Source organism: Telopea speciosissima, chromosome 5, assembly GCF_018873765.1.
Source record: "Telopea speciosissima isolate NSW1024214 ecotype Mountain lineage chromosome 5, Tspe_v1, whole genome shotgun sequence".
Lineage (NCBI taxonomy): Eukaryota > Viridiplantae > Streptophyta > Magnoliopsida > Proteales > Proteaceae > Telopea > Telopea speciosissima.
Genome location: NC_057920.1, coordinates 4,422,273 through 4,446,673, shown reverse-complemented (window position 1 = coordinate 4,446,673; position 24,401 = coordinate 4,422,273). Strand labels below are relative to the sequence as shown.

Below are 24,401 nucleotides of genomic sequence, written 5' to 3'. Positions count from 1 at the left end.
GTTGATGCGAAGCCCGAAAGGCCTTGGAAAAGGTGGAGGGAAGACATGATGGACTCAATGGAGAGAGGGTCGGCCTTGGAGAAGATCATAAGATCATCGGAAAGGCAAGGTGAGTCGAGTTTGTGGGCTTACATTTAGGGATGGGGAGATGAGGTGGAGATCAGTTTTGGATTGAATATCATGCGGGAGAGAACCTCGAGGGATAGGCAAAAGAGAAAGGGGGAGAGGGGGCACCTGCCGGATACCAACAAAGGAGGGGAAGAACCAAGAGGGACTGCCATTCAAGAGGACCGAGAAACGGGGGAGGAGATGCAAGAGTGGATCCAATTGACAAAAATGGGGGGAAGGACATTTTGAGGAGGACTTGGGAGATGAAGTTCCAATGGATGGAGTCAAAGGCCTTGTGAATGTCGATTTTCAAAAGAGGCGATCGGAGAGTGGGACTTGCATGGTCGAAGCCGCGGACAATTTCTGGCAAAGGATGATATTATCCGAGATGCTTCTCCAGAATGAAGGCAGATCTGTTGGGGCACAGTGAGCCGGTTGGCAAGGATTTTAGCGATGAATTTGTAGAGAAGGTTACAAAGGAGATGGAGTGCGAAGTCGATATGGACGAAGCTCCAGGGAATTTGGGGATGAGACAGAGGAAGGTGTGGTTGATGTAATGAATCGGTGAGGGTTGAAGAAGAAGCTCTTAATGGCACCGATAAGCTCAACGCCAATGATGTCCCAAGAAGTGGAAAAGAATCCCACGCCAACCCATCGGGGCCTGGAGCTTTGCTAGCCTTGGGGAGCGAACAGCGGAGGAGATTTCGGTCGAGAGGATGGAGCTAAGGGAGTTGAGGAGATGGGGGGGAGGAATTTGTTGATAAGATCATCGGGGAGGGGAGTGGGTGTGGGAGGGAGGGCAAAGATACCGGTGAAATGGTTCACGGCCTCAACTTTGATGGCATCAACAGAGGAGAGGAGAGATCCATCGAGAGGAGGTAAGAGAGAGGATGGAGTTGGAGTTGGAGCGGGCTTTGAGGGAGCGGTGGAAGAAGGCAGTGTTTGAGTTGCCGAGCTCAAGCCATTTGATCCTGGATTTACCGCTTAAGGAGGCTTTCTTCGGGAGAGAGAGGAGGCAAGGCTCGAAGCGCAATGGTTTCTTCTTCAAGGAGGGGTTGAGGGGTCGATCGGAGGCGGAGTTGGATGGAGGAGAGGTTGTCTCAACAAGAGGAAGCACGAGAAGAAATAATGCCAAAGGTGGTGGAATTCCGGGCTTTGAGAGCCACCTTGACATTTTGAGTTTTTGGAAAAGGCGAGGAGGGGAGAGGATAAGGATTGGACTGGGATGTTCCAAGCTACTTGGACAATGGGAAGGAAGCCAAGTAGAGGGACCACATGTCAAAGAACTTACAGGGTTTAGGGCCAAAAGAAAGAGAGGGAAGGACAAAGAGAGAAATGGGGAGTGGTCGAGAGACCAGGAAGGTTAAAGAAGGCATAGGAGGAAGGAAGAGAGTAAAGCCAAGCATCATTGATAAGGACTCTGCCGAGCTTCGCAACTCTGTCGGGGCCAGGGCACTTGTTGTGCCAGGAGAGATCAGACACTGACCATCCGAGGTCGCTAAGCTCGAGTCCTCCGCAGGAGTTGAAGGCGCAATCGGCTGGTGGTCAGAGAGGAACCACCCAATTTTTCGTGGCTAAAACGGACGACATTGGAGTCACCTCCAATACCCGGGGAGGAACCAACGAAGAAGAGATGGATCGAATGTCGTCCCAGGGGGATCTATCGGGTGACGGTTGAGGGCATAAACCATGGTGAAGAAAAAAAGGTGGTTGTGATGGTAATCTGAAATGCTAAGATGGAGAAGTTGGGCGAAGGAGGAGGAGACCGAGATTTGGAATTTGGAAGGATCCCGGAGAACCCAAATTCGGCCATTAGGGGAGTGGTTATAGTTGGAAAGGAAGGACCAAGAGGGGGCGAGGGAGTGGGCGATGCGGGAAGAATTTTGCTTGAGCACTTTGGTTTCAAGGAGGCGGCAGAGGGAGGATTTGGTGGACTTGAGATGGGCATGGATTTCAGCTTGTTTGGCCGGAGCATCGAGCCCACGGCCGTTCCAAATAATCCAAGGGATCATGAGAAAGGGGGGGGAGGGGGCAGCCAACCAGTGGAGGAATTAACCTTGGACCCCGATGGGACACTGTGAGGCCGGAGACGGTAGTCTTTCAAAGGGGGAAAGCAAACTAGGGAAGGGGAGGAGGGGGGGATGACACAAGGCGATGTGGGCCCAATTAAACCGGAGGGGTGAGCTGGGACTGGTTCGGCTGGGTTCAGTTGGATTGGTATAAGTGTGGAAAGGGTAGTTAAGTGGATAGGGGGTGGGTATGCGGGTCGGGTCGACAGGGACCAGGTTTAAGTGAGAAGGGATAAGAGGGGGTGGTTTAATTGAGAAGGGACAAGGGGGGGACCACGTGGAGTGGTCAATGGGGTTATATGGGGAACAGGGGACCTCGGTGGTGGTAGGTGAAAGCTAAAAAAAGGGGGCTCTTGTAGCGTAGCAGTGGGGGGGCTGATGTTTAAGGTAGTAGAAGGGGAAGGGGAGCGAGGCAGGGCCAAAAGGTGAGATGCGAGGGATGTTGCGGACCTTCGTTGAGAGTCGGCTGGACTCCTTGGAAGCCGAAGAGAGCAGTGGCAACCTGATCCTCTTCGAGATCGAGACTCGTGAGGGCGGCCGAATCGGTTGTGGGCTGCGTCGGAGAGCGGCGTGGTAGGTGGGCCTCGGGAGCTCGCCGAGAGGAAATCTCTGCGGTTCCGGTGACTTCTCCGGCAGCGATTCCTTTGTTTTTCCGGCGGCGGGGGGTTTTGGGGTCGTGCCTCGGGCGCCATGGAGGTCATCGTTGATTGTTCTCTTTGCCACCAGCCGCGATAGAGCGGTCGAGTTATCTCCGGGAGCGAAACAACTGAGAAGAACCAAGCAGGGGGATCTCGGGGGCACGACGGAATCGCGGCAGCGCAAGGCAAGCGAAGCCTCGGCGAAAGCACCCGTGGCGAAGACGAAGGCGGAAGGAGTTCTCCGGCTAGGGTCTCGGCCTCGACCGCGTCACCGGTGCGGATTGGGAAGAAGCCGAGATATCCTGGCGTGTTGGGGTCGCACGCAGCTCTTCGAGGTGTGACCAAAGAGTTTGCAAACAGAGCAGCGGTAGGGCAGACCTTCATGAGAGGACACGGCCGGGAGAAGGAGTGACCATCTTCTTCTGGATTGTGGCGTAATCGGGGGGAGTCCTCGGCGCTAAGCTCAACACGGATGCGAGCAAAGGAGAGGCGGTCCATTTTTTTGTGCGCTCATCGGAGAAGAGGGGATTGCCGGCGGTCGATCCGATCTTTGAGACCGAGGGGCACCGAATGGAAGGGGAGGCCGGAAGGTTGATCCAAATGGGAATGGACTTGAGGTTAATCCTATTGAGGGTGGAACGATGATCCCATTGCCGAGAAAGATCTGCTTCCTTCCAATGCGCGGGGCCACCTTGAGCTCGGGCTTGGTCGAGCTTCGTCGGAGAATCGAAGATGAAAATCCCACTAGACAACAAGTAGATGAAAACAGCGCCAGAGCTTGCCATTGTTTGAGAAGAGAGGACTTGATGATATGGTAAGGAGGATGCTACCAGAAATGCCCCACAAGGCAAGACTTGCCATTTGGAGATTTCTTCGTCGAGTAAACCTTTGGGACAGAAGCCAACTTTGGAATCTTGAGGAGGTGGGTGGGACAAAATGGAGAAGATGTCCGGCGGGGGTTGCAGGAGGTGCTACGGAGAAGAAGGAGGTCCAAGGTTTAGCGACAGAGGTAGGATGGTCGGGAGTGGGGTGGATGGGGGGGAGTTGGGAGGAGAATGGGAGGGAGGGTCAGAGAGGGGAGCAGGGGAGCAGGCAGCGGTGGGGGCTGCCGGAGAAGGAGGGGGCATTCCCAGAACAGCCAAGATCAACACTCAGTCACGACTGATGGGTGTTACTTAGGCATCTCGGATCTCACCCCATAACTGAATCCTACATTGAAGTTATTAGCACAGGTGAGGTTCTTTTGCTGATTTAGTAAGGGTTATGGCACAAAAGAAGGGAAAAAGAAAGGGGATGAAGAAGGGAGAAAGGAAAGGAAAGAGGAAGAAAGAAGGCTCTAATCCCTCATTAATCCCCCTAATAATAGGATTAACTTAATTAATCATATTGTTAAAACCAGAATCACACAAGATGGAAGTATGGGATCGAAGAAAGCAACAATCAAGACAATCGCAAACACAAAGAGATTTACGTGGTTCGGTTTGGCGAGAAACCTAAGTCCACGAGAAGAGCAGCGGCAAACTTTTCACTAAGCAAAACGAAGATGCAAGTTATTTCTTCTAACCCTAGAATGAGAGAAAAGTGCCTTACATATATGGCTAAATTTAAACTTTTTCCTCCCTTCGGATCGCGCCAAAAAATGTGTTGGGTCGGGTCGGAACCGCGTCGCACTCGGATCCTTGGAATACAAGACATACTCAACACATATTAATCAAATACTAATCAATATTTGTTGTAATATAGGTTCAGGGGTAAAATTGTCCTTGGGATAATTGTGTCCTTGTACCTATTCTAGATAGTTCTCTATCATATTATAAATAAAACATGGCTGTGGTCACACTGATCAAGCCAGTATTCACGGAATTCAACATGGCATCAGAGCCAAAAATCATCCGGGATTATGGGCAATGAATTTTCTCTCTCTCTCTCTCTCTCTCTCTCTTGATCTTGCCCTAGCCTAACCATCGCAGGCCACCACTCACCTTCCGCCAGCAACCACCACTTCTGCCAGCCTTCCTCCACCACCACCACTTCCGTCGTCCTCCGCCAGCCCCTCCAGGCCTTCCACTAGCCTTTCCGCCCCCTTCCAGCCTCCCACGACCCCTCTCGAGAGCCTTCTCCAACCTTGCCGCCTTCTCTTTTACACCCTTGGCGGTGAGTTGACTCCCACCAAGGGCCTTTTTCGCCTCCATATGCAGTTTTTTTTTTTGGGTGATTTTTTTTCCAGCCACCATGCCTGACAACTCGGAGATCACTTCTGCTTCTTCTGGCCCTAATGGAACGTCGCAACATGATTTTCTGCCATTCCCAGCCAGTCCCATTAAATTAAATGGCAGCAATTATCTCTTGTGATCTTGTTCTTGCTTGTTCGCGATTGGTTCGCGTGGTCTATCTGGCTACATCACTAGAACTGTTGTTAGGCCTCCCGATGCTAGTGTTGCCCAAGATCGATGGATGAATTTTAATTTCTTGGTCACGTCCTATTTGGTTAATTCCATGAACCAAGAAATTGTCAGGCGCTACCTTCTCCTTGGTACGGCTGCCAAGATTTGGAACACAGCCCAGGACACATGCTTTTATATTGTTTTTGCTGGGATGAGGCATCGTAGTTGTCACGGAGTTTAGGCGACCCAAGGTGTTGGAGGGTGCCTGGATGCAGAGCGACTCTAGCAAGGCGACCAAGGCACCTGGGCACCAAGGCGTTGCCTAGGTGACGCCTTCACAACTATGGGCATAATCATGTTGAGTTGAGTTCTGACTATTTATATATTGTTGTAAAAGATATTTGTGACAAGACAAAATCAGATATTACCAACCAGAATCTATGAAGAAGAAGAAGAGGGGAAATGATAGGATTCAGAATAATTTCTATTGTGGTCTAGGTCCATTGCTTATAATTTATTTAGAGTCCTACAAAGCTCAATTACAACCAAAGACTAAGTAAAGTAAATAACAATGACTCAACTAGACTAAACATAAACCAACTCTAAGACAACACACCTCTCATGACTTAACAAGGAGGGTACTCCCCATCATGGTACACTCCCTTTCCTTATCTTTAACTGTTACCATGATTTATATATTTATTCTTATACTGTACTCAATTGGGTGTGGCCTAATTGAGTCTGCTTCAAGTATGGCCGAGGTTCTTTCTATCTGCATCTATTATAACTACAGAATCTGGTTGTTGGTTCAACCTGAAATTGATCTTCTTGTTTCTCAAATGAATTTTTTTTGGACTTGAAAGATTGGTCAACCCCCCCCCCCCCCCTTCCTCCATTGAGAATCATTAATACAGCCGATTTTTGTTGCCATTTGTTCTATCATTTCATCGAATACGGAGTTTGGCCAATTTTCCTAGTAACCAAGTGAATTCTACTGGAACTAATCAATTGTTCTAATATTTCAGCAAGGGACGTACCATTCTGGTCATTTCATAAAGTATTCAATCCGGTTTAATGACAAATATTAAATATTCAGGAGATCATTTCTTCGTGATCAATGAATCTCTATGGATTCTCCTGATCTAATTTCCGCATATACTAAATGATTGTGTGCCTTACTCAAAGAGGGGGCGAAAGGACTTGCATGGCTAGTCCAAGCATGCTGTTAAGTGTTACAAGATATAAACCATAGGTGTATTTATGTAATGTTCTTTTCTTTTTAAGAGATTATGTGTAAATACACATAAGCAAGGGGCTTTCTTGTAATTACTTAATCTTATTTGTTATAAATAAATATGACTGCAGCCGATTGGGAATACTTTCTTTTCTCCCAATCGGTCTGCCCTATTTCTCTCCCATCTTCCTGTCTTACGCAACCTTAGACACTGGTTATTTTGTGATTTGATTCTGCTACACATGCAAAGCAAGAAAACTACAGGGCGCTCTAGCAGCATAGATTACCCAACCATCTTGGTGCATGCGAAATGGCCACTGAGCTTATTTGATAAATTAACCACGTGTTCAGTGCTGCAATTTGAAGCATTGAAAGCATCCAACTATTTTAATCCATATATGCTCGGATTGGAGTCATATGTATTTATTTATTGTTGTAAGAAATATTGACCTAGGTATGCATAAGTAATGCCAAGGTGGCTTGTGCTTCATTTTATCAAATATATCTTCACAGTTTTTCCCCATGTACAAGCATTCATCTTAGTTCTCTCCATATTTACTGTACATTTTATTATTTTTGTTTAATTCTTGATTGATCCTAACATCATGCCTTTAGTAATAGATGAAAGTGAATTAACCATGTGTATTCCGTCTTTCATGGTACCTTCAGTACTTTGTCCAATGTGATCCAAATGAAGAGATTTTTGAGTAGTTCCTATAATGTTGAACAAAGTAATTTCTTGAAATTTCACTTACCTGTAAATTTTCTTGCTGTGGCAGCCTGAATGTTCTGTTTTGTTAGATGCACTTGAACAATCTGCATGTCAACCTGAGATTGCTATTGTTCTTGTGAGGAGCTTACATCGTATCCTAAAGCTTGCAACTGAGAAGACTGTTGCTTCTTTCAAGACATTGAATGCAAGTTTGAGGGTGCTCAAAGTCGCATCCATTCAATCCCAAAAATTCAGAAGATCTGGATGCATAAGCCCTCTTGTTGAGGTTCAAATAACGAAAGGTGTTGTGCCACAAAATTATCAAGGCAATAGTTCAATTGTGAGAGCTCCAAGTTGGCTTAAATGCATGAACACTGCCTTCGAGCTCTTTACTGAGTATCTATCAGTAGTAGATGATTCAAAGAGTTTGGTTTTACATAACTCTTCATCTATTGATTGTTTATTTGATTTGTTCTGGGAAGGAGAGTTGAGGAAGCAAGTGCTGACACATATTCTTGATCTGATGAAGGTAACTTGATCATATTCCTTCATCTGATTTCTAATTTCCCTGCCCCGCTCCCAAACGTGCTATAAATATTTCCTTGCTTAATCAATGCATGCAGGTGTCTCCATCTTCCAAAGAAGATCAAGTAGCACTGTTGCGTTTATGCTCTAAATATTTAGAGATTTTTACTTCTGTAAAGGAACGGGAAAAGAACTTCGCAGAATTGTCAATTGATCTATTGGTTGGTATAAGAAATATGATTTTGAGTGATCAAATGGTATGTACTCATGCATTGGATTTTTTATGTTTCAATTGACAATTGCTTATGCTGTTAATTTGATTTTTGATATCCTGCAAATTTCATTTTCCCTTCAGTATTATCAGACCTTATTCCGTGATGGAGAATGCTTTTTGCACATTGTCTCTTTATTAAATGGCAATCTTGATGAGGGTAGTGGAGAGAAGTTGATCCTGAATGTTCTTCAAACACTGACCTCTCTGCTTACAGGAAATGATGCCTCAAAGGTAATTATGTCTTATTTTAGTGCTTCATTTCAATCTGTGCTACTAGTTTTCTAGATAGTGAATAAATCTGTTGCAACTAGATACTATGGCAACTTCTTCATAGGTTTGCTTGTTCACTCTCATGTCTGATCTCTCTCTCTCTCTCTCACTCACAGTGAAATCTTCATTGAAATTTATTTTTGAAAACTTTTGGGGAATTGTGACTTGTGTCAATGAGACACCAGCCAACTTTATTCATAATAGAATAATATGAGGTACAAGCATAGTTCCAAATTTCGCCGAAATTTCGGATATTTTGGCCGCGCAGAAACAAGATTCTATGTCGAAATGAAAAAATGCAATATTTTGGAAATTTCGGTCTATTTTGGCATTTTACACCCAGAAATGGCCAAGCAAAACTCAGAAAAATTACATATTTCGGTCTGGCCGAAATAGTTTTCTGAAATGAGATTTAATACTATGAGTACAAGTACAATAATGCCCTAGGGCAACATTAGAGACACCCTAAGGATGGTTCTACCCATACTTCAAAATCTTGCCGAAATTTCGTCGAATTTGGAAATTTCGGCCAGGCCGAAACAAGATTCTATGTCGAAATGAAAAAATGCAATATTTCAGAAATTCTAGTCATCTTGTTTTGAAAATTTCGGCCTAAAAAATGCACTGTTTCGTCGAAATTTCGGTTATTTCAGTCATTTCAACATTGTACACTTAGAAAGGGCCAAACAAAACTCAATGAAACACTACAATATTTCAACGAAATTTCGGTCTAGCCGAAATGGCCTTCCGAAACGAGATTTAATATTATGGATGTAACCTGAAAGACCACGAGAAACAATAGCCAAAAAACAAGATCTCGACCACATCAGATAATTGCTCCCATTTAACGCAGGGAACGGAAGGAAGTCACGCTGATTCACTCCTTCGAGTCCAATAGAGGCGGTGGAGATATCGGAATCAGCCATAGTCGTTGACGAACAAAAACCCAAATCAACAGATCAACACACAGAGAGGAACCTAAAAGAAATCGTAAACGAATCCCAAAATTAAGGGATTTAAACCATCTCAAGTGCAAAACCCCTTGGTGGGAGATAGCTCACCACCAGGGGTGAGAAAGAGAGATCAGAAGGGTAGAGGAAAGTCGTGGGAGAGAGAGAAAGAAGGCAGAGGGGAGATGAGAGGGAGGGAATACCTCCAGCGGCGAAGTCACGTGGTGGTGGCAGTGTTTGGTGAAATCGAGAGAGAGAGGAGCGGCGGTGCATGGTGGTGGAGCTGTAGGTGCAGAAAACAAAAAAGAAAGAGAAGAAGAATAGGTTTAGGGTTTCGGCATTAGGGTTAGGATCCCAATGTTGATCCTAGCTCTGATACCATGTTGAGAATGGAATAATGGCTTGTGTCAATATGATCACAGCCCCACTCTATTTATAATGTGTTTAGGAATATTCTAGAATAGGTACAAGGAATGAAATATCCCTATAACAAAATACCCTTGAACCCATATTACAACATTTTGCTTTAGTGTATACTGTTTTGTGTTACTGTTAATAGTTCTACTTCATTGTTTTTCTTTTCTTTTATTGTTTGCAGACTTCTTTTAGAGCTGTTGTGGGAAAGGGTTATCAGACATTTCAGAGTTTGTTGTTGGATTTTTGCCAGTGGCAGCCAAGTGAAGGGCTTTTGAGTGCTCTGCTTGACATGCTTGTTGATGGAAAGTTTGATATCAAATCGACATTTGTAATAAAGGTGACGTTTTATGGATACCTTATCTAGATGGTATTTAAGTTATATTGGCATGGTTCATCTGATGAAAACTTGGGAATACTCCCTTCGTTTGGTGATTATTTAATTTCTTTGTACTGGGTGTATTGAATATGTTTGTCTTTAAGAAGTTTCAATTGAATGCATCAGTTTTGCCACAGATGTTGATTTTAAATTTTGTTTTTTCTGTTTTGCCACAGAATGAGGATGTAATCTTACTTTTCTCAAGTGTTCTACAGAAGGTCTGTAACTCTGATTTCACACAAGTCAATCCAGCAGTTCTCTGTCCATAAATTATGTTAATTTCCTTGTACGAATTCCTTTCTTTTCTGAATTATTACTTTCTTATTGTGGTTGGACAGAGCAGTGATGCATTGCGGCATTATGGGCTTAATGTACTTCAACAACTGCTAAGAGACTCCATCTCTAATCAAGCTTCGTGTGTGAGAGCAGGAATGCTTAATTTTCTTCTTGATTGGTTTGCCCAAGAGGAGGATGACAGTGTGATTTTGAAAATTTCACAACTAATTCAAGTTATTGGTGGCCATAGCATTTCTGGGAAGGACATACGGAAAATTTTTGCCCTTCTTCGTGGTGACAAAATTGGGTCAAGGCAACAGTACTGCTCATTGCTGTTGATCAGCATTCAATCTGTTCTTAATGAAAAAGGGCCCACTGCCTTTTTCGATCTCAGTGGGAATGAATCTGTATGTTCTTGCATAATTAATTCCATTAGCATTATGATTTTCTGTGATCTGTAATAGAGTACTAAGTATAGATTGTAATTTGGTTTACTTCCAATAAATTTGTCAGAGCACCTTGAGTCTTATTTTTGCAAATAAGTACAAGTGTTCTCTTTGATTAAATTTGATGATGTCTGGTTAATTGTGCTATAAGATATTTTTCACTGATTTGAGGTCATATTTTTCTCTAATTGTGGTAGAAGCCAAGAGGTGCAATCTTGCCTCACTGGTGAAGTTTGTGGGCTGTTCTACCCCAGACCTGAGTTTGAGAACTGCCTTTTGTAGAGTGCTTGGCAGCTGATAGTGCTGCAAATCAGCAGTACTGGGGCTTCCTGGGGAGGGGGAAGGAACCTCTAATTGTGCTATATAAGTTAACTCGCTAATCTTTATGGGAGCTACCTGGGGTTGATTACCCAAATCCTGATCTGCCCATCCTATTTAAGGCCATACAGTTAGCTCCTGATGGCTTGCGTACTCACCACAACAACCCAGGTTATCTTAGGCCTAGGATGGCAATATGATCCTAATCTGACAGGCTGACACAAACCCCAAAAAGAGTTTGAGTTTTGGTTCAGAAAATTTTGATATGACATTAATCTGCACACTTTACATTCTCCTCTTCTTCTGTCTTAATTAAATTCCCAATTGTTACATTCAGAACTGTGGTTTATTCTGGACATTCATTTGCTAGCAATATTTTATTGTTCACGTAGTTGAGATATTTTGAGTTATAGCTGACTTATTTTACCCCTATGATAGGGAATTGTGATAAGAACACCTGTGCAATGGCCTCATAACAAGGGATTTTCCTTTTCTTGTTGGGTCAGACTAGAAAACTTCCCCAGAACAGGAACTATGGGTTTCTTTAGTTTTCTTACAGAAAATGGGAGAGGGTGCTTTGCTGCGCTTGGAAGAGACAAGATGGTTTATGAGGTAAAATGTTCTGTCCAACTAATTTGTTGCGTATGCCATGTTTTAATTCCTCTTTCGATTTTGGATCATTGAGTGAAGTCATTGGTGTTTTATTCACAGCTTATGGTGGCTTCCAAATTGTTGAGGTGGGGCTTTTCATTAATTTATTGATTTGAAGTTGCTTGATTTCCAACACCTTTGAAATTTAAAGTAAGTGTAACAAATAAAATCCCCACATTCTTTGATCCAATTGCAAAAAGAACACTGACAAAGGAAAAGAATTAACCTGATATTCAATGAAAAAACTACACTAGAGGAAAGTACAATTTTAATTTGAACTCAACAACTACAACAAACTCAGCCTTATCCCAACTTAATGGGGTCGGCTACATGGATCCAAACAAAACAAAGTAGGGAAAACTGAGGTCTAAGCAACAAAAGGGGAATGAGATGAGCAATGAAAAAAGGAAAATGTCAAATAAAAGATGAAAAATAAAAAGAAAATTGAAAGGTGAAAGTAAGAGGAAAGAGGCACAGCCCAGCAAGTCTGGAAAATCTTAGCTAAATGGGATCTGCCACATGGATCCTTGCCATCCAATATGCTCTATCCGAGGTCATACTTGATGCAAGGCCTAGACTATGCATGTCCTTCCTCACAACTTCTCCTATGGTCATTTTAGGCTTGCCCCTTGCTCTTTTAGCTCCTTCAATCGCTATCATGTCACTCCTTCTTACTGGGGTGTCCCTAGGCCTCTGTTGGACATGGCCATACCACCTCATGCGACTCTCCCGGAGCTTGTCATTGATTGGGGCAACTCCCAGGTCAGCTAATACACTCATTTCTTACTTTATCCTTCCTAGTTTTTCCGCACATCCATCTTAACAACCTTATCTTTGTTACACATAGCTTTTCAATATGACACTTTTTAACTGCCCAACATTCTGCCTCATACATCATAGACAGTCGTACAACAGTCCTATAGAACTTTCCTTTAACCTTTAAAGGAATATGTCGATCACACAACACTTCAGACGGACCTCTCCACTTCATCCATCCCACTTTAATTCTCTGTGAAACATCCCCCTTTATGTCACCTTCTTTATTTATGATTGAGCCTAGAATTCAAAAATAGTCACTTTGCGGTATCTCTCTTTCCCCAATTCGCACCATGTCAGTATCCATCATAGTATGACTAAAATTACACTTCATATCCTTCGTCTTCGTTTTACTAATCTTAAGGCCTCCTGTTTCAAAGTTGATCTCCAAAGTTCTAACTTAGCGTTAATCCCTGCTTTTGTCTCATCCACCAAAACGCTATCATCGGTGAAGAGCATACACCATGGGACCTCGTCTTGAATGCTCTTGGTTAGAGCGTCCATGATAAGTGCAGGTTGATCCTGATGTAACCCCAATCATAATTGGGCGTTCCTTGCCTTAACCTCCCACAGATCTCACACTAGTCACCACACCGTCATACATATCTTTAATTACATCCACATATTTACTCGACACCCCTCTCTTCACTAGAACGTGCCGGATTAAATCTTTAAGGACTTGGTCATAGGCTTTTTCCAGGTCAATAAAGGCCATATGGAGATCCTTCTTGCTATCTCTATATCTTTCCATGAGCCTCCTCTATAAGTAAATAGCTTCTGTCGTGGATCTACCTAGCATAAAACCAAATTGGTTCACTGAGATATGAATGTCTCTTCTCAAACGAGCTTCAATAACCTTCTTCCAAAATTTTATAGTGTGACTAATTAGCTTTATGCTTCTATAGTTATTGCAACTTTGGATATCACCTTTGTTTTTGTAGATTGGGACAACAATGCTTCTCCTCCATTCATCTGGCATCTTCCTAGTGTTCTTAATCTTGTTAAACAAGTTGGTTAACCAATATACCCCACAACCTCTTAGGGTTTTCCACACTTCAATTGGAATCTCATTTGGTCCCGGTGTCTTGGCTGCTTTCATCTTTCGTAAGGCTTCTTTCACTTCCGCCACACTAACTTTTCATACATATCTATGGCATGTGGTGTCTTGTTGAATAATATAATCGTCCGGGTCATTTCTACTCGACCTATCTCCAATTAGTAGGTCACGAATATACTCATCCCATCTCTTCACAATGTCCTCTTCCCTTACCAACATTCTTCCATCATCACCCTTGATACACCTCACCTGATCGAAATCTTTATTCTTCCTTTCTCTCGTCTTAGCTAGCTTAATATAGCCTTTTCCCCTTCTTTTGTGTTTAGGTTGGTATAAAAATCCTCACATTTCTTCGCGCTAGCCATCCCCACAATCTTCCTAGCTTCATTTCTGGCATCATTATACCTCTTTTTATCCTTTGTTTCCTTAGTCCTTTGCCATGTCTTAAAACCATCTTTCTTGGTCATAATTGTTGCTTGGACCTCAACGTTCCACCACCAAGTCTCCCTAGGGGCCTGACGACTACCCTTCACTTCCACTAGCACATCTTTGGCAACCCTCTTAATACAAGTTTTCATCGAGTTCCACATCGCATTGGTGTCTTTTTCAAATTCCCACTTTCCTTGTTTGACCACCTTATCAGTAAATGCCCTTAGGGACTCCCCTTTTAATCTCCACCACCTTATCTTAGGATACATAGGTTCCCTCCTACGCTTTTGTGCACTGAAGTACATATCCAACATAAACTATAAACTTCTCCACCACCTTATCAGTCTATGTTGGGTGGTTAGACTCTCCCCAGGGATATCCTTACAGTCCTTACATAAACTATAAACTTCTCCACCACCTTATCAGTCATTGTGATTTCTCTTCATTCCCTGAGAGCTCTATCAAACTGGATGGGAGCAATTATTTGATGTAGTCTCGATCTTGTTACCTTGTTATTGATTCCCGCAAAAGTCGATACCTGGGAAATCTCAGTTTCGGCAAAGGTCGAAGCCGGCCTCGAAACCGGGATTTAGAACCTTGTTGTTTGATCGCAGTGTAGTGTTTTTTCCGGCTTGGGTGGGTTATGCTGTAGGGGCCTGGGGCCCTCTTACTTTCTTCTCTTTAATACTTACTTGCCTCAAAAGAGAAGTGGTTTCAAGAAGCCCCCTTTGCAGATTCATATTTTTAAGCTACTTAGACTGCCTCTTAAATTTGAAGAAGGAAAAAATAAGCAGAAATAAAACCAATGTTATCGCTGACCCTACTTCTATTCCTATGGCCAAAACACCCTTGTTTTTCAGAAAATCTCTACTGTAGACAAAATTTTCAGAAGATGAGGAACTTACTGCAAATCAAAAGTTCAGAGCAGAAACGTGGGTCCCAAAACATCTGTTACACAACTACACAAGTACCACTAATGATGCCAACCCAAAACAATGAAAGCCTAGCTACTGTAGACTATGTCGGCCAGGCATCAGCCTTCTTTTCCGTATGAACTTCTTAAGAGAAGGTTGAGCTGAATATGCTCCACTTAGCAGTGTTTCTAGGTTTTTAAATTCTTCCCAGCTAATTGATATTGTTTTTTTGCCTTGTATCATTGCTTCACATACCAATGACTTGTGATTTTTCTTGCAGTCTATCAACCAAAAACGACAGTGTGTTGCATTGCATCTGAACCTTGTGCGAAAGAAATGGCATTTTCTTTGTGTAACTCATAGCATCAGGAGAGCATTTTCTGGCGGAAGCATACTGCGATGTTATCTTGATGGTGATCTTGTATCATCTGAGAAATGCAGGTGTTATTAATCTTTGATTTTTGCCATTCTCTATTCATTTGTTTTGGTTGAGAAAGCATCTAGGGTTGCTCATAGGTCTCAAGATAATTATCTGCATAATTGACTTTCCTGGCTTTCACATAACATGTTTCAGGTATCCAAAACTTAGTGAAGCTTTAACACGTTGTTCAATCGGAGCAAAAATAAGTCCAGCTATGTATGAAGAAGAGAACCCGCTGTTCTCTGTCAGAGATTGTTCTCCTTTTCTTGGACAGATTGGTCCAGTTTATATATTTGGTGATACTATTTCTTCTGAGCAAATCTTAGGCATTTATTCTCTAGGACCAAGTTATATGTATTCATTCCTTGATAATGTAGTTGCACTTTCTTCTGGTTACCCTTTGCCCAATGGAATCCTTGATCCAAAGGATGGTCTTGCATCCAGAATCATTTTTGGTCTCAATGCACAGGTTATTATCCTTTCCAGGAAAAATTTCCTTTTAGTTGCACTATTATTGGCTGCCACTATGAGATTGTGATCTAGTATTATATCTTTGCAGGCCAGTGATGGCAGGAATTTATTTAATGTTTCACCACTGCTGGATCATGCACTGGACAAGAACTCATTTGAAGCTGCAGTTATGGCTGGAACACAGTTATGTTCTCGTCGCTTGTTGCAACAGATAATTTACTGTGTGGGGGGTGTCTCAGTATTTTTTCCTCTTTTGACTCAGTTTGATAGATTTAAAGATTCTGAAGGTGAACAAACTGATGAGACAATTCTTAGATCTATCACTAGGAATTGTATTGCAGCTGAAGTTATTAAGCTTATATCTTCTTTCCTGGATGAGGATATAGCAAATCAGCAACAAATGCATCATGTTTCTGGATTTTCCATTCTGGGATTTTTATTGCAGTCAGTTCCACCCCAGCAGCTTAATTTGGATACCCTGACAGCTTTGAAACATATGTTTAATACTGTGGCCAATTGTGGTAATGTCACTTGAGCTCTCTCTCTCTCTCAACCAGAAAAAATCTGCAAAATCAGGAGTTTTTTGTTTCTTGTTTCCTCCCATTGGTAAATTAATTCTACATTCTGTACTAATTTTGCTTTGGTGCCAACCAGGCTTGTCAGAGCTGCTGGTGAGAGATGCTATATTGAGCATTTTTCTTAATCCTCTCATCTGGGTTTATACAGTTTACAAAGTTCAGCGCGAACTGTATTTGTTCCTTACACAGCAACTTGACAATGATCCAAGACTGCTAACAAATCTGTGTCAGCTTCCACGTGTTATTGATATTATATGTCAGTTTTACTGGGACAATCCAAAATCTCCCTCTGCTTTTGGCAGCACTCTTTTGCATCCTATCAATAAACAAATAATTGGAGAGAGACCGATACGAGAAGAAATTCATAAAATCCGTCTTGTTCTATTAAGTCTTGGTGAAATGAGTCTCAGGTTAAGCGCCTGCCCAGTTGGCACTCTCGTATGCACATTTCTGAATTTCTAGTTGATAAGATATTATGAGATGAAATATTGTTTAGTATCAAACTTTTCACTAAAGTTCTGACTCAGAGGCATCTCATCCTGCAGGCAGAACATTGCAGCATCGGATATAGAAGCATTGATAGCTTTCTTTGAGAGAAGTCAAGATATGGCATGTGTCGAGGATGTGTTACATATGGTTATTCGTGCTGTTTCTCAAAAGCCATTACTTGCTTCTTTTCTGGAACAAGTTAATTTTCTTGGTGGCTGTCACATTTTTGTTAATCTCCTTCAAAGGTACACCATCTGTATTCTGATGCCAATAGTTGTTGAAACACTTATCTAGACAGTAAAAATTTAGCAAGATGAGCCCAATGCTACACAATTTATTCTCTGGAGACTTCCTTTAGACATCCACAGTGTCATTCTAATTCTTTCTTCTGTGCTTTTCATGACTTATGTGATGTTTCTATATCGTGCCATCACTTGCAGAATTCAAATGTTGCATAAATAAAAAGATAGATTGATGTTCTGCATCTGTGGTTATTAATTCTAGTAGTTAGTGTACTTAAGGATTTAAGTATCATTATCGGGTATCGTATAGGAGGGGTGATTTTGAGAGATGTATCATATCGTATCGGAGAGACTCAAGATACGCTAAAGATATGCATGGAAATGGTCAAGAAACGCATGGATATGCTTTATACATATAAAATACAGTTTTTCAGCATAAAATACCTTATTATGCAATATGTAAATATGTGTAGGATCGAATACAACCCAAGAGGGGAGGTGAATTGCATTGTGATTAATTTAAACAATATATAACAAACATCCAAAAACATTCCAACCATCACACAATAGCAAATGATAGGAAATAAATAAGAAACAAACATATCAAGAGCCATGGATGATATTACTAGATGCTTGAACTAAAGTAAGTACAAGAAGGAGATAGAGAGAGATAGAGACAAAGAGACAAGGATGCATACTGCCAATTTAGAGCTGGGTCTTTGTTGTACCACCCTTAACCAGAAATGGTGCAGGAACATCTATCCTTGTGTATTATCAGAAATGTTTCAAGAAGGTTCCCTTGACTGGGTGAATCATCAAGTGTGTGGTACCTTTAAGAGATCAAGCCAGGGAGGAATGGGATTGGAGAGGAGATCTTGAGGGCTATGATGGAGATGATGGAGTGTTGAGGGAGTAGGATTTTTACTAGAAAAGATGCACTATTGAGAAGCGACCAAAAATGCTCTGGAAGTGGGTAAAGGATTGGTTTGTTTTTCGGGTAGGAGATGATGTTTGGTTGGATTTCTGCAGACATGCTGAGATCTGTGATCATTTTGGCATTGAAGGAGATGGCCATATGGAAGATTGGGGAGAATGGGGTACAAAATTAGAAAAATAGTTCTGGAAACGGCAAAAAATTGGTTTAGGAGTGGGAAGGTCCAGTTCAGCTTCTTTATTCCTCTATTTTTTCTCTTCTTTCTAGTCTTTTGTTGTGGGCATTCCTCTCTTTTTCTTCCCTTTTGCATGGCAGCAGGCGTTGCTGTGTCTGAGGTTGGTTTTGCCACTTGTTTTGGTAGGGGTTTTAGGGTTTTTTGTGGGTGCTGTTTGTCAGGGTTCTGGGTCCTTATTTTCTACATGTGGATTCTTGCTTGTATAACCCACTCAATTTATGGTAGGCTTTTTTTTCTTTTAAATCATAGTTCCGATTGTAATTAGCCTCTTTTTGTCTAAATAAATGAAATTATTATGTTGTTGTCAAAACAAATATAAACCTCCAGCATATTTAGCCAAGCAAAACAACTTTAAAATCATTACTGTTATATGTTACTTCTAATTTTCATTCAAGCTGTGCTAATAATTTCTTTAATTCCGTACTTTTCTAAAGTATCTGTTAGCAGAAAACATACGTAGACATTGTGGACGTTATTAAATCATAACCATTAATTATGAATACCAGATATTGTCACACCAAGTGGCTATGTTAACCAGAAATATGCACTTACCATTTCAAATATCTTGGTAAAGAATGTAGTATAAGATAGAGTATTTTTGAGTAGCAATTATATATTCTATTGATCATGTTGCTGTTTCTATTGACACTTACTTTTTCTGCTTGATTTAAGGGAATCTGAACCAATCAGATTGCTCGGTTTGCAATTTCTCGGAAGAATTTTGGTTGGCCTCCCATCTGAGAAGAAGGAACCCAAATTTTTCAATCTTGGAGTCGGAAGATCCAGATCACTTTCAGAAAGCCATAGGAAGATCCTTACAAGGCCGCAACCAATTTTTTCTGCAATATCTGATAGACTGTTCAAGTTTCCACGAACAGATCTTTTGTGTGCCACCTTGTTTGATGTTCTTCTTGGGGGTGCTAGCCCAAAACAGGTGATGTAAAATATGTAAATCTTATATCTAGTTAAGTTTGCGTAATTTGTTAAAGTTTAGTTGTTTCTACTGCTGATGTTTGGTTCCTTTTTTTTTTTTTCCATGCAACCAAATTTTACTTCTAACTGCTATGTATGAGATTGATGTCCAGGTCTTGCAGAAGCATAATCAAGCTGACAAGCAGAGGAGCAAGGGAAACAATTCCCACTTCTTCCTTCCTCAGATGTTGGTGCTCATTTTCAGATTTCTGTCAGGCTCTAAGGACACATCTGCAAGAGTGAAAATATTGAGGGATTTGCTTAATCTTCTTGATTCAAATCCTTCCAATATTGAAGCTCTGATGGTATTGCATGCTACTGGTGTTTTGTATAATATTTTCCTTTATATGACTTTCATATAATTAATCATATTTTGTTCTAGGAAAATGGCTGGAATTGCTGGCTAGCAACATCTACAAAGCTTGAAGTGCTTAAAAATTACAAAGCTGTGTCAAGGGATCAAAGTGACAGTAAGACAAACGAACAGTATCTTGTGAGGAACTTATTTTCTATTGTTCTTTGTCACTATATGCAATCTGTGAAAGGTGGCTGGCAGCATTTAGAAGACACATTGAATTTCTTACTCGTTCAGTGGGAACAAGTATGTAAAAGCCCCCAACTCAGCAGGATCTCATTGTCTTCCCTCACCCTGTTTTATGTCCTTAACTATTGGTCAAGTGGACATTTTTATTGAATGATTTTTAAGTGCCCGCAGGGTGACATCTCAGGTCGGGACTTACTTCGTGATATCTTTAAGGATCTAGTTGGGAGACTTGTAGAACTATCCTCTGACGACAACGTTTTTGTGTCACAACCATTTCGTGACAATACACTCTACCTCTTGAGACTGGTCGATGAGATGCTTATTGCAGAAATTGGTCATAAACTTCCGGTATTCTACTTTATTTCCTGTTGTATGGTTTTTGTACAGTTCTTAAACTCAGTGATAACTAATTTAACTCAAGGTTCAAGATTTTGGCAGGGTAGCCCATTTTGCCCCTTATTGAAACCAAAATATTTTGGTGAAATAGGGACAAAATCTGGTAGATTTCCTCCAAAATCTACAGAAATGACCTTTTTCTGCCCTAAATAGTGGAATTTTTCCTGAAAGTTAAGGTATTGTCTATTTAAGCATGAATACACATGTTTGAATTAAAAAAATAATAATTATTCTACTCAAAGTGTTGGTTTGGCCCTAGACCCATTTTTTCTAGTGTATACTGTAGCCTACTATATCCTTTTCTTATACAACTTATTTTACACACAATTTAGGCCTAGAATATACAACTATTGAGAATGGAATAATGGCTTGAAACAATATGTCTACAGCCCACTTTATTTATGATAGATGAAGGAATGTTCCAGAATAGGAACAAGTACAAGAATACCCCCAAGGGAATAATAAAGACTAAAAATACAAGAATACCCTTGTACCCCAATTTACAACAACATCACTCAATTAAAACAGAAAAAAATATGCATTATGAATGAAAACCATAAAATTAGCATATATCAAAGTGTGCAATCATTTAATATTACAATCATACATAAATTGATACCATTGTCAAAATGTGTCATCATAAACAATAAGTACAAATTGCCAATTATTTCTAACATTCAATATTACAAGTTATACACCTCAATGTCAATACCACATTGAGTTCTCGGGAGGGTTAAAGGCATCACTTGTGACCTGGGACCGACAGAGTGAATGCACGGACGATATGAAAAATGACGGCCTTGCCATCCTTTCCCTGAAGAACCTCTCAAGGTCTCACAAGTTTTGATCTTCAGTCAGAGCACTTATCCTTTAACTTCTTTTGTTTTGCATCTTGTTGTCTGAAGATTTCAGGGTCCACATGTTCATCTAGTTGGGCTCCCCACACACTCTATGACCACCCAGGGCAAGGTTGTTGCCTTATGCTTTGTCTGCTAAGTCTTTCCCTATGTAGAGGCTGAACCACTACCACCAGTTTCTTGTGCAGCTGGTCTAGAGAAACTAGCTCCACCCCTCACCTCTATGGCTCTTTCTTGCGCTTACCAATGTGTAAACCTGCTATCTACGATGGAACGCCATATGTCTCTCCCCTATGCTTCTGTCTGCACTTCACCTGGCATAGGATCATCGCTATCATACTACTCGTGTTGGAATGTGTTTCTCCAGCACTGCATTATTGAACTCATTCCTTAACTTCTTCTTGTTCACCCTCCTCTGGATATTTTACCTTTCAAGTGGGAAGCCATGAACTTCTGCACCTTACTAGGGCAGTAGGAACATTGCTTCACATCCTTGAACCCACTTACTAGATACCACTTCAGTCTTGTGGCCCCACCACCCTACATTTTCTTCCCACAATATTTACATTGTATTTTCTTCTTATCCCTAGTCAAGGGTGTGCCATGCGTCCATGCTATATCCCTATCATACTTAGCCATGATGCAAAGCTTTTACATTGTTAAATCGTTAGAGTAAATACACAAGCATTATTTACATCCAAATTTCAAAAATGTAGTTAGCTTAATTTTTCTACCCCAAACATCAAAACATGCATCAATTAACACTCATAAAACAACTGTCATATTTTTTTCCAAATAAAACTATTTTCTTATGTTTTTAAGAAATATAAATTACCTAATTAACAATAATCAATTATGAGATAACACATTAATAAAAAATTTCCTATAAGTTTTGGAACTTTTGAAATCATTTTTTATTCGGAAAATATTTTAGGCTGAAAAACAGAAGCACCTACATGAACTTGTAAATCTGCCTATGGTGTTCTAACCATAGTTCAAAATCTCGCCAAAATTTCGGATATTTTGGCCAGGGCGAGACGAGATGCTATGTCGAAATGGAAAAAAAAAAAAAAAATGCAATATTTCTGAAATTCTTGAAAATTTCGGTTTAAAAAATGCACTATTTCGTTGAAATTTCGGTTTTGGTCATTTGGTTTCAGCATTTTACACCCCGAAATGGCCAAGCAAAACTTATAGAAAAAAGTGTTGTTCTGTGAGAGGAGAAACAGAACCCAATCTCTTCACCAGAAAATAGAGATCAATTGGAGAAAGAAAACCCTAGCTAAGGTACTGGAGGAGAAGAAGCAAAAATACCTTCAAACTGCAGTAATGATCCACTGACTGGATCCAAATTAGAATATAAGGATAATCTCCATGAAGAACCACAGGTTGAAAATAATAGCCTCCAATCGATCATGTATAGCAGATAAGTAAATAGAACTCTAATTTTCAATTGAAAAATCCATCTAGGGTTTAATGTGTATAAATATGCAGCAGAGGGTGCTGCACCCCTTTAAGAAGAACCTTAAAAAACCTTCAAACCAGAATCGCAGAGTAACAATCAATTACTGATTATGCTCTGATACCATGTAACAGAATGCACCTTTAGAAACCAGAACCGAGAAAAGGGAGAGAAGAGAAGAGAAGAAGTAGAAGAAGGGAGGAGTGCTGTCAAGAATAATCGAACTTGACAACCTCTCTCAACCAGCCTTTATTTATATGAAAAGATTACAACCAAAGGGGGATTCCTAATATAATTAGGAATCCTAGTTACAAAAGGAAAACAGAGACTAATCGTATTAGCAATCCTAGTTACAATTGGAAAATAGAAACTAAACAGAAACTAGGACTTTATAGTCCTAATTAAAACACAAATAGAAGAGACACATAGGAGGGAATCTCGATCAGAATAATGGAATATTCTGATCGAAATTGCCTTCATGCTATGTGCTTGATATATACTTCAACACGGTGAAATTTCGGTCTGGCCGAAATGGCCTTCCGAGACGAGATTTAATACTATGGTTCTAACATACAAAAATTGAGCCCCAACCAAGATATTTTGACCCTAATTTTTTTGGAAAATATGTTTCAAGAAAATCCCCAATTTCAGAAAACATAGCAAATCCATGTCAAAAACTTGATTCATGCGCATAGGATTTTGGTATGATGGTTAATTAGTGTTAATCATTCAATTCAAGCAAAGAAATACTAGAAATTGGGAAGGAATTTGGGAATTTATCTTCAAACTTGCAATTTGGTGAAAATTGGGCAAATGATGCTTAAGATTCACCCAAATGTTGAAGATGATGCTCCACAATCAAAGTCCAAGGCTTGAAAGAAGAGCAACTGAAATCAGCAGCAAAACTTGGTTTTTGGCCAAAACTGGGGTTTCTGGGCTCTTTCACTTGTTTCGGTTTTTCTCTGGTGAAAGACTCAAAAATGGGCGAAAGAGGGTTGAAATGAGGTATTTAAATACCTCATTGATATTATTTTGTTGAAATAAGTAAAACAATACATTGTTTCAGTCATTTCACCATTTCGACGAAATTTGGTATTCTTTTCATTTCTCGATGCTTTTCGTTTCAATTTCTACCGAAGTCAAAAATATTTTGCTAATTTCGATCAAAATTTTGTACCATGGTTTGAAGTTATATCTAGTTTTGATCTGTGTAGCCTGTTAGTTTTTCTGGAACTCACCACAAATTATTTTTTTTTTAAATATAACAAGTAAATGCTTCAAAATATTAATCAGTACTTATATTTGTCTATTTGGAAAACCTCAAATTAGGAAAGAAAACTAAAATGAACAAATAAAGTTGATGTAGATAAGTCACTTAGGGCTTATTTTAGTGAAAATAAGCTTTGGGTTGGGTCATACATGTATTGGGACTTTGATCCCCATGGTTTATTTTGTAATTGGCCAATTTAGGGCCTAAAATATGGGTAGACAGTAGGAAAACGATACTTCATTAATTTAGTTAGAGTCCTATTTTGAGTCTGTTTTCTTTATTATTTCACTTTCTTAGTCAATTGAGGTTACCTTATTAGTTAAAGATAGGGTTAGGCCTTTCCTTTTTAGTGTCTAAGTCTATTTTTGAGTCTTCTATATAAGTTTGTAAGGGAGGCCAGCATTGTACACGAATTTGATTAATGAAATATTGGCTTTAGCCTTTGTGAAAATCCTAAGATAGGTTGGGTGAGATACCCAGGCTGAGATAGCCATTCCCTTCCCCCATCCCCTTTCATCAGTTATTGAATCCAAACCCTAAATTCTGTTAAATTGAGTTCAAGAGTGCTGCAAGCTTTTGGGAGTTTCTTTACATTTACAATATCATTCAATTGCTGTTCCAATGGCTTCAACAGGTTATTAATTTTGTGGGATTCTTTCTTTTGGT

General features: G+C 40.7%; 1 protein-coding gene across 5 annotated transcripts in view; it reads left to right on the top strand.

Annotated features, from left to right (window-relative positions):
• LOC122660842 (BEACH domain-containing protein B-like) overlaps nucleotides 1–24,401 on the top strand; it is a 133,755-nt gene that overhangs the window by 92,531 nt on the left and 16,823 nt on the right. For all 5 annotated transcript variants that reach the window (XR_006332793.1, XM_043856089.1, XM_043856088.1 and 2 more), the window contains 16 exons: nucleotides 7,213–7,674; nucleotides 7,769–7,927; nucleotides 8,026–8,175; nucleotides 9,763–9,918; nucleotides 10,134–10,175; nucleotides 10,296–10,640; nucleotides 11,436–11,609; nucleotides 15,145–15,305; nucleotides 15,439–15,754; nucleotides 15,845–16,277; nucleotides 16,411–16,744; nucleotides 16,880–17,068; nucleotides 18,907–19,168; nucleotides 19,320–19,511; nucleotides 19,589–19,807; nucleotides 19,922–20,098. Coding sequence is in view for 4 of the 5 variants with exons in the window: in XM_043856089.1 (XP_043712024.1) it covers nucleotides 7,213–7,674; nucleotides 7,769–7,927; nucleotides 8,026–8,175; nucleotides 9,763–9,918; nucleotides 10,134–10,175; nucleotides 10,296–10,640; nucleotides 11,436–11,609; nucleotides 15,145–15,305; nucleotides 15,439–15,754; nucleotides 15,845–16,277; nucleotides 16,411–16,744; nucleotides 16,880–17,068; nucleotides 18,907–19,168; nucleotides 19,320–19,511; nucleotides 19,589–19,807; nucleotides 19,922–20,098 (3,771 nt within the window). In the remaining variant the exon portion in view is untranslated. The remainder of the gene's footprint in view (nucleotides 1–7,212; nucleotides 7,675–7,768; nucleotides 7,928–8,025; nucleotides 8,176–9,762; nucleotides 9,919–10,133; nucleotides 10,176–10,295; nucleotides 10,641–11,435; nucleotides 11,610–15,144; nucleotides 15,306–15,438; nucleotides 15,755–15,844; nucleotides 16,278–16,410; nucleotides 16,745–16,879; nucleotides 17,069–18,906; nucleotides 19,169–19,319; nucleotides 19,512–19,588; nucleotides 19,808–19,921; nucleotides 20,099–24,401) is intronic.